General features: G+C 36.1%; 2 protein-coding genes across 2 annotated transcripts; one reads left to right on the top strand and one right to left on the bottom strand.

Annotated features, from left to right (window-relative positions):
• The first annotated feature begins 268 nt into the window (after window positions 1–268).
• LOC141670681 (transcription termination factor MTEF1, chloroplastic) lies at window positions 269–1,210 on the top strand. The gene has a single exon (XM_074476634.1). The coding sequence runs from the start codon at window positions 355–357 to the stop codon at window positions 1,192–1,194; it is 840 nt and encodes a 279-aa protein (XP_074332735.1). The 5' UTR covers window positions 269–354; the 3' UTR covers window positions 1,195–1,210.
• A 158-nt stretch (window positions 1,211–1,368) lies between these two features.
• On the bottom strand, window positions 1,369–11,235 carry LOC141675250 (coatomer subunit gamma-2). The gene is made up of 18 exons (XM_074481964.1): window positions 11,029–11,235; window positions 10,255–10,352; window positions 10,117–10,167; window positions 9,541–9,654; window positions 9,244–9,444; window positions 9,053–9,154; window positions 8,600–8,707; window positions 8,279–8,512; window positions 7,912–8,162; window positions 7,627–7,798; window positions 7,364–7,519; window positions 7,226–7,276; window positions 3,786–3,926; window positions 3,507–3,704; window positions 3,288–3,419; window positions 3,038–3,211; window positions 2,344–2,583; window positions 1,369–1,988 (listed from the first exon to the last, which is right to left on the bottom strand). The coding sequence occupies exons 1-18, from the start codon at window positions 11,069–11,071 to the stop codon at window positions 1,794–1,796; spliced, it is 2,661 nt and encodes an 886-aa protein (XP_074338065.1). The 5' UTR covers window positions 11,072–11,235; the 3' UTR covers window positions 1,369–1,793.
• Window positions 11,236–12,195: the final 960 nt, after the last annotated feature.

Here is a 12,195-nt window from a genome sequence, read left to right as displayed (position 1 = left end):
TAGGGATAAAAGATTAAAATTTGAATTTCGATTATGTCGAAACCGATAATAAGTTGATAAAATCTCAAATGCGACTTGATTTGTCAATGAGCCGAGCTCGTACATAATTTTTATTTAATAAAAAGGCTCGGGTTGAACTGTTTAAGAAAAAAATTAAGCTGAAGTGGTTAATGACAAAAGTGCTCAGCCCAGATGAGATCGGTTCGTTTCCAGTGTGGCAGTGACTCCCACTAGTATATTAATTTTCTGAGTTGGGATAATTGTGATATCATGAGGAGCAGAAAAAGGCTCTAGTCACCTTATCATCAATACAACCACAGAATAATAAGTTGATTCCTAAAAGAAAAAGAGAAAATGATTCTTCAATCTTATCATATCCCAAGAATTTGCTCATCGTCTTCATCAATTACAAACCATGCTTGTGATATCAGCGTTAAAAAAGGTGATAGCTTCCTAAAGTTCCGTACATCACACCAACAAAACCTGAGGTACCTCAAAAGCATTGGCATTATCAAGCCGGAAACAACAACCCACAGAAACCCATCTCCCGAAACCATAGCCCATATCCTCTCAACCGTAGATTTCCTCAAATCCAGGGGCTTTTCTGAACCTGATTTCCCTAGACTTGCTTTCCTCTGTCCTATGCTTTTCTCCTCCAATTTTCATCCTACTCAGATCCAGCCTGTGTTTGATTTTTTATACTCTGATTTACGTGCATCTGTCCAAGAATCATGTTTTTTAATTCTCCGTTGCCCTGCTATTCTTGAATCCAACGTCGAGTTTTGTCTACAGCCAACACTAGTTTATCTTACAACCTTAGGCCTTGACAAGTTGAATTCTCCAACTACTTTGAATGCTCATCTATTGAACACTCGGGTTGACAAGCTTGAGGACAAGGTTACATTCTTGCAAAGTGTTGGCTTTTCCCACAAAGAATCAGCTAGAGTTTGTGCTAGATTTCCAGCTATATTCGGTTATAGCATTCACAACAATTTGAGGCCAAAGTTTGAGTTTTTATTCAAGGAGATGAACAGGACTATCCAAGAAGTGACAGATTTTCCTCAGTATTTCGCTTTCAGTTTAAGTCGGAGAATAGCACCCAGGCATTATCATTTAAAGGACAGAAATGTTAAACTCAAGTTGAATAGAATGTTGTTATGGAGTGATAACAGATTTTATACCAAGTGGAAATGAAGCTTTTCTTTTCAGCCGTGACTTTTAGTACCATGCCTCTAGCTGAAATTTTAGCTAAAGCAGCACAACACCAATCATCCACACTCTCACTAAAATTAAAAAAAAATAATAATAATAATAAATCTGATTTTGCTAGATTTCAGAAAAGCTCAGTAATGGTTCAAGAAACTCAAATACATAATAATTTGTTGATGATAATAGTAGTAGGCTTTTGTCCATTACACATAACAAAACTCAAATCATTCCAAGTATTTTTAACTAGTTAACTAGACTTTTGTTCTCTGAAGAATTACTTGCACAACACATTATTTCTATATTTAAAGGTAAAATGAACCCATCCTCCAGAGATTTAGATCTCTTTTCAAATACTCTGCCATTTATAAACTAGTTAAAATCCTCAGAGCACTTGCGGCTGTACCCTCCAAACAAAGTGCCTTCCACAAACATTATATCATAAAGTAAAGATGACCCTAGCAAGCATATCTACTACTGGAACTGACTGGTTTATTTTACATAGAAAGAGGATCTATTTGCAGTCCATTGCCTCCAACCAAATTTTGGCATAGGAAATATGAAACATTGATCAGAAAACCGACTAGCTAACCGCTTGCCACTATTTCATGAATAGCATCGCTGACAGATATATCATCAGATCTAACAGCAAGCTTCATTGCTACCTCTTTGCGGCCATCAATTCCAAATGACAATCTAACTAGCACCTTCACATTTCCGATATAGACTCCAGATAACAAACATGTGTGCGATCTAGCATTGTTGGGGACAACTTCAGTACCCTGTGAAGGAAAGGAAAAATGAGAAGAAATCATGCATTACCCATGCAGAAAAAAAACGTACGAAGCAAGGCATATAATACGTCAATACCCCTAAAAAATTTCCATCTTTTCTATGGGGGTTCGGTGTTCTGAAAATGAAGTTAATGTTTTTCTTCAAGTATTTGAGGAGAACGAGGTGAGTCCAAAACTTAGAAATGGTTCAGTGATAACATAATGAAATAAACTGAAGTGAGCACAAATTAGGTTCTCCTCCGAAGCAAATCCAAGAAAGATTCCATAAATATGAACGGTGACAACATACAGAATCACGGATACACCAATAAAGTACAAAGCATAACTTAGTAGAATGAAATACCTCACAAGGCTGTAAACCGAGAAGGTTGATTACAACACCAACAGCCTCCGCCAAGCTTTCTCTGGGACCAAGACCATACTCGTCTACTCGCTCAGTATCCGGGTCCATGCTTTCCCAGGCATTTCTGAAATTTGAAACCCCCAATTTTAGTATGTAATCTGCTGCAACAACTTCAAGGTCTTCCAACTGGTACTCATCTTCTACACCACCATCCTCAGCTTCACCAGAAGTGGGATCAACCTGATGATGCCATATGATTAAGAAAAAGAGATGGGGAGAGTGCGTAGGTCATAAGCAACCCAAGTATGTATCTTATTTTGGAAGTATACAGTTGTGAACACTCTCAGGTACAAACATTGTGTTTCAAACGTATGCTTATCAAACCCCCTTTGAAGTTTCTCTAGAGAACCCAAACATCACAAAGAACAGACACTTGGAAATGATAGAAAACCATCAGTACTACAATATCAAATATACAACTACATATATTCCCATTAAGTTCGAAACATTTGCAATGCAGTCTCTTATTCTAAAACGAATCCCAACAATTACGAGTATAGACAAATCAAACATGATGATAAACATATAAGATACATTCCTACAAATGTTGCGAAAATATAAAAGCTGCTTCAATGACTAAAAATAATATAAAAACAAAAAATAACCATTATTTGTACATCGTAATTTCAGGTACCTCTTTCACAATAAATCTCAAGACATTCAAAAACTTTCCAACAGCAGTGACGCCTTCAGGTTTCTCAAAAGCCACGAATGTCTGTCCTGGTGAATCATATGGAAGGGATCTTAAAGGCTTGACAGCTACTTCTGAAAATTCTTCAGCTTCTGAAGCATCCACGATAACTGAAACCTGACAACACACTATACGTGTCAGCATATACTAAAATTTAAACCAACTTGACAAAAAATTTACAGTAGATATTTACATCTTCCAATAACTGCTCAGGAATTGTATTTGTGCAATTGTATTGAAACACAACATGCCCATCAAAGATGTGCTTGACTACATTAACTGCATATTCCGTTTCTGCTTCTGTAAGCTCCACTGGTGCTGAGGACTAGAGATTATGATGAAAGGTAAATAAGAATTACCCAAATAAATTATGATAGGAAATTTACAGGTGAAAAATATCTTTAGAAAAAACCTTGAAAAGCTTCCCGAAGTTTGAGAACTCTGGGATAGAGGATAGTAGCTTTTCATAAGTATCGACTGTGGATGCTGGAGCAGCAGGAGGAGCACCCAGACCAGAGGGCTTTTTGCCTGCTGCTTTTTTCTCGGCAAGTTGCTGAGATTTAACTTCCTTGGGTACAGAATTAATATCAAAAGGTTCTTCAGAAGGTTCCTGTAATACCAGAAAACAACTCTGGTTATTTATAAAAAAATTCACAAGGATCTGAAGTGAGAGTGCATCAAGAAAACGCACATAGTTCTTTAAACTTGTTTCCAAGTTAACCAGCGGGATATCAAGTGACCCAAAGAGAAATTCCTTCACATCTTTATCAGTTTCAACAACCGCTCCATCACCTCCAAGTGTGTTGAGATAGAGTGTAGCTCTATCACGAACCTGATACAAGGAAAACAGGAGGCTCTTTTAGATTAAAAAATGGCATTAGCAAAAGATCATACACAATGACAAGTAGCCCTGATGATAATAATTATGACTTGTATCCCAAATTCTTTCAAAACAACTCAATCATATTCCTTTCTCTCCCTCACCGGCTGACCCTACTTCCGCATTCTCTGTCTTTTCTGAAGTCAATTAATTACATTCTAGAAAGCAGGGGTGCGGCACCTACCCAGCGTACTACGCACCGGATACGTTCGGGTGCAGGGGTGCGGCGGGGTTGCGGCCTAATACGTACGGGATGCGCCACGTAGCGTGTCCGCGTAATTTACTGTTTTGATTCGCGGGGGTGCAGGAAGGGCATAAATCGTAATTAAAATATAAGATGGAGAGAAAAGAAAGAGAGTCGTCGTCGGTAGCTGTTTTCCGGCGTTCCATTTTTTTGGTTCCGTCTTGGTCGCCAATCTGTGTTGATATAGTAGTTGAGATGTGTATTACAGCTCTGTATCTGTGTATATGTGTGGTATATATGTGTGTATATATGTGTGGTATATCAGTTTTGTTTGGCTGTGACTATAAGTCTGTTGACTGTTTTGTTTTATTTTTTATCATTATTTTTATAAATAAGATAAGATGCGCACGTGCCTACTTTACATGTTTTAGGGAGAAATGGACTAAAATGTCATTATTTCAGTAAAAAATGCCCAAAATATCACTTTGGAAATTATGGCCCAAAATATCACTTTAAAACTGGGTATCGTGTAGAGTTTTGAAAACAGGGTACACGAAGTACCGTTTTGCTATTTTTTTTACATTTCAAGGTGCAAAACGTTAGATCATCCAACGTTTTGTGTTTATGTTTCTTTTTCCCTTATTTGAGCTGCTTTTGGTTTATTATTTATATGCCCGGAAACATCACTTAATGTTACGTTTTCGATATTTATTTTTATTTAATATTTTTAAAATTTAAGATTATACCGAAATTTAACAATTTTTAACATTTAGGATTCACCAATACCCTTTTGGGTTTTAGAAATATTAAAATAAAAAATTAATAAATATTATACCGATTTAGGGTTTAAGGGGGGCCTAGCCCTAAACCCTAGAGCTTAAACCCTAATTTAAGCTAGGGTTTAGAGCCCCTAAACCTTAGGAACCAAAAATGTAAATTTTAAATTAAACAATTTTGAATTTAAAAGTGTAACTTAATTTTAATCATTTTTAACATTTTAGGGTTCATCAGTCCTGGGTTTTAGAAACAATTTAAATAATTTTTTAGTATTTTAGGAATTAACAATTTTTTATTTGAGGTTAAAAAAAATTATTAAAAAAATTATAGGTGTAAAACGCTAGATAAAGTGTTGTTTTGGGGCCAAAACGCTACATGATGTAGTGTTTGGAACCAAAACACAACTTCAACTCACGTTTTGTCACCTTTTTAAAAAAAACATTCAAGTAGTAACGTTTTGTATTATTTTTAAATTATTAAAAAAACAACAAAACAGTACACGAAGTGCCGTTTTACGGGTTGAAAAAAAAACCTTAAACGCTACACAAAGTTCCGTTGTGAAGTGACATTTTGGGCCTTAATTTCGAGAAGTAATATTTTGGACCATAATTTGTGTTGGAATAACATTTAGGGCCACCACTAGCACATCACTTATGCCTTTTTTGACATCTGTTTAGTACCTCTTTTAAATACTTCTATTAAGGATGATACATTATTGTTTTATTATTGTTTTATTATCTATTTAATTTAATTTATGAGTTATGACTACTAAATTATATATAAAATATATTTTAATATTTTAATATTTGTCGTATCCCCCGCACCCGAATCCCCAAATTTTGAAATTTCCCGAATTCTCGTATCCTCGAACTACCCATCCGCACCCCCGCACCCGCACCCGTGCTTCCTAGATTACATTTGTCCTTATTTTAAATTTCTACCTAACTTTCTTTTGCTAGTTAAACACACTCACACACCCACATTTGACAAGATTCGAACCCTCGACAACCCGTACAGGGAGCGGGGGAGATACCGCTACCGGCTACACCAAGAGGTGTTGGGTATTTCTACCAAACTTGCTGTCATAGTAGCAACTAAATTTGGTAAAGTGCATAATTCAAAGGAAAGTTTAGACTCTAGAGATGTTCAATGATCGTGATGCTATCCTAGATGATTTAAGGGGTCTCTGTAGGGACAATCAAAAGATGAAACTTATACCACAATTATACAGAGAGAGGAGCAGTTAGAAGTAGGACAGCGACTTTATCTCAAGCTACAAAATACAACCCATGACCCAAAATCTTTGCCGAAGCGACCCTTTCAGAAACTTGCAGCTCACTTTTTGGACAGAAATCTTATAGTCATAAGGTTGTGTAACTTGCATACAAGTTGGACTTACCCTCATCTAGCAAAATTCTCCCATGTGTTCATGTTTCCCATTTAAAACACGGTTATTACTGTGAGAGAAGCTGTCACCCACTGTGCTTCAGAAACTGCATAAAATATATGGTTGGACTGGAAGTTTTACTGGATGTACGAACACAAACTTCGGGGAAAACTGAGCATAAAGAAGTGCCAGATGACTTCTATATTTTTCAAGAGAGGTAACTAAATTTACACCTCAAAGACAAGGTGAGACTTTAGGCGCTGTGCAATGCAATAATCCCAGTTGCTGCACCTACCTAGATCTAATATGCAATAACCCCAGTTGCTGCAGCTACCTAGATCTAATATGATGACTTGTGCAAGAGGTCACCAAGGCTAAGGATAAAAAAGAAAAGGTAAATTAGCTTAAAATTCTGTTAGATTGCTTAATGAGGTGGAAATAAAAGGCCGGTCAAAATGGTAATATTCTTTGAGATACCTTTTGGGGGGAGTGACTAGTGAGAGTGACTAAACCACTCAAGAAGCTTAAGAAGTTGTACTCAATTTTGTTTTATAGAGAATTAATCAATTGATCAATTTTCTTTCTCACCCTTCTACCACATTTCACTCTTCTCATTTAAAAACTAGAACACACCTAAAAAATGCTATTTTAAGATTTACTTACTTTTTTTCTCATTTCTCGAGGAAACAAAAACTCAAGACACGCGGTTACAAACTATGCACCCATATACAACATAAATTAATTAAGTGAATGTAACTAGCATTCGGCCAAGCTATAAGCAGAGAATAAAACATAAAGCATACTTTCCCATTCAACCTATTGATAGAAAATCAAACAAGTGGCAATTTTAGAAAACATAAAGATCATAAGCTAAAAACTTTGAATTGAAGTACAGACACTAACCTCATCATCACTGTCATAGAGACAGCGTCTCAACAAAACAAATATGCGTGGCTGCAACATAGTACAGGATATATCTTTAGGTCTGTAGAATAATGTTAGAGATAATGCACTGCTACCAGAAATTTGAAGCCATTATACCTTCAAAGAATCGACCATAGCACCAAATTTTGCCAATGTACAAACAGCGCTGGCCCGAACAGTTGCATTTTCAAGTATCACTCGATTATAGATATACCTTATGTATTTGCTGGGGTCAGATGTTTTTGGGCCCTCATTTCCAAGGAAGTGAAGAATCTAACAGTAGATAAACATGATAACATTTTTGTAAGCATGCAGATTTAATTTATATTTCACGCAATAATTAAAGAACAAATAGCAGCAGTAGAGGAGAAACTTGGAACCTGAGTAGAAAGATATGTGAATTCGCAATCCTCGATGAATTCACAAAGGTGAAGCAACCCACTTTCTTTCGCATCTGGAATGTCTCTTATGAGGATTACAATTGAGTCCACAATAGCTTTCTTGTATTCAAACCCGCCTTCTTCTCTCAGTATATTGCTTAGGAAATTCATCCTTATGTATGAAAAAGAAAAATTATTTACAATTACTCATTTAATCACCAATTATCGAACAAAATAAGCTTGCTTACACATTGAAGGAAAAGGAGAAAGTAAAATAACTCTTACAAAGCTCTGTATTTAAGAGGGAACTTTAAGCAAAGAGATCTAATAGCTTCCACCACAACTATCTTGAACTCATCAGCAATATCAGACATGAAGTTGGTTATTTGTTTCATCAAACGATCAACACTTGATTCATTCCCTGTTTTTAGCAGTGTGGTGATGGCAAGAGTGGCAATGCTTCTATTCTGGTCAGCAATCAAGCTTTCCATGTCTATGTTACAGTTTGTTACAGCAAGGGGACGGGTCATAGCCACCTGAATACAATGCTTAAAAGAGTAAGAATTTATGACAGATCGACGGTATATGACACGGGTAAATTTATTCACCAAAAAACAAGTGGAAGTCAGTGCTTCCATTATAGACAAGTCACCTTGTTTAAAGTACGAACAGCAGCAAACCGAAGTACAGGTTTAGAAGAGCTTAGGAAGAGTTGTAACACAGTAATCGCGGGAGTCAATTCCCGACTACTCACACCATTTAACTCTGTTATAGCCCTAGCAGCTTCAAAGATGACCATTTCAGCTTTGTGACGAAGACAACCTTCGAGATAATCATAAAAAGGTCGATCTCCAGTTTGGTTGCTATTACTTGATTCTCTGATGACCTAAACAGAAAGTTTTGCCTCACTGCTTGGTCAAAAAAATCAGAAAACAATCAACTTAATATAAATCATATAAAGTGAATAAAATACCTGACTAGTATAGCGAATCAGTAGGCATTGGGCCAAAGGCGAGCGTACAGTTCCCCTGGTCAAGCTTGTAACCAGCTTACTAACAGCCAATCTATCATTTTGCCGAATCTACATCATAGTATAAAAAAAATCAAAGCTTCAATATAGTTTGTGAACAATGTTAATAGACTTAAGTACCTTTATATTCTCGAAAAATCATCTTATCCATGCTTAAAAGGGAAAGGATGAATGCTTGTTTATCAAAGAAAGTATTACAGAACTTTGCAGATCAGAAGAATGTGGTCGTCTCTTAAGAAGATACCAGCAAATAAGAACTGTGATCAATTAAAAGAGACTCCACTAATTTCCTATATATGGCTGTTTGGTTAATCTAAATTTCCACTGATGAGTAGATACTAACATTAGCCTATGCCCTTATAATATTTCAGGCATAACGCCACAATATTTCTGTACCTTGTGGAGCAAAGCAAGTGCATGAAACTGTACAAGAGCAGCCCTTGATTGAACAGCTTCTTGTACCTCATTACTCCACCTTTTAACAATTTCTGGGTTCGTCTGAGAAACAACAATACAAAAACAAGTCAGCCTAATACCTGGGCCAAAAAAGCCGTAACTTAACATACACGACTCGAAGTTATAATAACCTGCAGCAAATGAATTCCACTAACAAGGGCCGCACTTGCAACAACCGGATTTTTGTCCACGATGGCTTGTTTCAGGTATCTCTCAATTTGAGTCAAAAGAGTGCCATCAATGATCCGACAGAGCACACGGATAGCATTTGCTCTATACATATCAGTCTTGCTGTTCATGTCCTTCATAAGACAGCTTGTAACAATAATAACCTTCATTTCACAATGAAATTTGAGATGTAAACCTTTCCTAGTTACCGATAGCTTGGAACAGATAAGAAAAAGATAGAAAGTAAGTGTATAGATAACCTCGTCTGCACAGGGAGAGAGCTCCTTTATCATCAGATAGACCATTCTCCTTAAACCAATATCTTTTGACTGGAACAGTTTTGTGACAGCAAAGAAAACATCCGTCGCTTCAAACTATAAAGAGGACTCTAATATTAGTCATGTCAATCTTAAAAAGAGAAATGTAAGTTCTCTGTTTGCAGATTTATAACATATAAAAGTGTATACTATGACAACGTAAGGACCCCAATTTAACCAAGTTCATATGTTTCTATATATCCATGTTCTTTTTGCTAGTTTGTAATATATCCATGTTGCTTACTAAAAAAAGAGACAAGAAATACAAGCTTGAATTGGCCTTCCGCACAAGAGTTCATTAATATCCAAGTCTCTTTATAAGATTTAATGGCCTACCTTATCATATTAATTAGACGACCCAAAGTTGAGACCCTACGGACAGTATATCAAGTTTTAAGGATATAATAGACTCTAGGGAGAAGCCACCAATTCTACTGGCACAAATATCTTATTTATACACTAATGTCATATTTTTACTTGGTCCGTTTAACAGATACGTATGCAGAAGGAAAGCTCAACCTTTGTGAATGACTCCCCCTGATTCAGAAGATACAGAAGTTTGGTGATAACCTGAAATGTTGCACGGAAAAAGGCATATTAAATGTTAATTAAATCTGAACTGAAAATGGGAAGCAAAGTAAGTAGGACCAATTTTACCTGGGAACATCTCCTTGGATCTAGCTGAGGGTCATTAAAAACTCTAGCTTCTTGAAGAACTGCTCCCTTCTCAATTCCAAGAAAAGGGGAGTACTCAGCTGTGAGAGGGGGAAAGAAAAAGTCCAAACCTTAGATTAGGAAACCGCAAGTGTATGAAACTTCAGTAAACTAAAGAACTGAATGACAAAAAACATGTGAAATTCCCGCCATATTGCCTAATGGCCAACAGAAAAGCAAGTATCCGATTAACCACACTGCAAACAGCGTAATTAACAATATGTATATGTCCTAATCTAGCGTTGCATGATGACCTAGCAAGCAATCAATGGGAAATCAGTTAGGTACTTGCAAGACAATTTTGAATCTAAATTTATGCACAAGGGTCCAGCAGGCTTATAGCATAAATGAATTAAAAATATTTGATCGGAAGTGAAAAAGAAATGTAAAAAGCAATTGAATATACGAAGTTAATATGAACGAGTACAATCAAGACAAGAGAATTATATTAAAACCCCGGTAGATATAATGCTAATCAAAATCACAGAGGAACACAAAATTCCATAATTGATCGAGCTTGACGGAAATAAATTACATTCGGATAAACTTACATAGTTAGGACGTTGGGGGTGGTAGTTAAAATCAAATCAAGTTGATCTAATAACTTTAGTATTGAGGGGTGAGATTATTTAATAATAAATCCATAAATTGTAGTCTAAAGGCAATGCCAGATCTGAATAAGAAACGAATTTGAAAATGAAAGAGTGAGGTGTATACCTTCCTCATCGCGATCGTCATCTTTCTTGACGAGTTGAGCCATTAGTATATGGAAGAGGAGAAGGAATCAATTTCAAAATTGAGCAGATCCCAATTGCACGATCCAATCTCTCTCTCTCTCTCTCTCTCTCTCTGTCTGTGTGAATTGCTTCAGATCTCTCTCCCACCTTTCCTATCTAATTTATTGTTTGTTTTCATAAATTATATTATTACTGTTCTTTACATGCACAACCCGGACTCATTTTTAAGGCTCGTCCCGAGTATATAAAGTTTACTTCACCAAATTATTTTAAAAAAAATTTAAAAATAGATTATGAAATTATACTTTATAATAACTTTAAATTATCTGTCAAGTATTAAAAAAGATAAAAAATGAGTATGACAGAGGGAATATATACCCCATACTAACTTGATACCAGTTAAAAAAAATAACAAAATACCTAATTTTAAGGAAACCAAATATATTCTTCCGCTTACAAAGAGTCTGAGCAGAGTTTCGTGCTAAGGCTAACGTTTCATCTCATCTTCTAGCTCTCTTGGGGAAAGTGTAAAAGTTTAAAGTATAGTTTTGAAAGACGTTCAAAGCTTTTTTCTAACACCATTCTTGGAGGTTATAGTTAAAGTATCAACTCAAGAGCAAAACATGTTCACCTTTCTTATCAAAGACACGACCAATTCGACTCCGGATCCGGCGCCAGTAGAAATTTCTGTGAAGAATTCCCGCCGAGTGCAATACAAGATAAATATGTATAGGTGCGATACCTGAGCCCATGATATTATTTAAATGAGATTTACCTGTGAACAATCCACATCAGTGTTTGTCGAAATCTGACCTCCTCTACACTTCTAGCTTACATATACCAAATATGAAGAAAATCATATACCAACATAGATGTACATGAAACTTTACAACCGAAAACGGTGTAATCCACGAGAGCCTGCCTCATCTACTCTAATACGTTGTCTCTAATGAACCCTATTTAATGTCAACCTCCAGCTCCAAACTCAATTAATCATGCCACGTCTTGTGTGATATACCTCTCTTTCACTTTCCCCAACCAAAATATTTTCAACCCGTCTAAATGAGGTTGAAGTACGTCTGCGTCTGACATGTCCATACCAACATAAATGTACTTCCCTTATTTTCTTGAAAATAGATTAAACACT

The sequence above is a fragment of the Apium graveolens genome, chromosome 7 (genome assembly GCF_009905375.1).
Source record: "Apium graveolens cultivar Ventura chromosome 7, ASM990537v1, whole genome shotgun sequence".
Taxonomy (NCBI): Eukaryota; Viridiplantae; Streptophyta; class Magnoliopsida; order Apiales; family Apiaceae; genus Apium; species Apium graveolens.
This window is presented reverse-complemented; position numbering and strand designations above follow the sequence as displayed.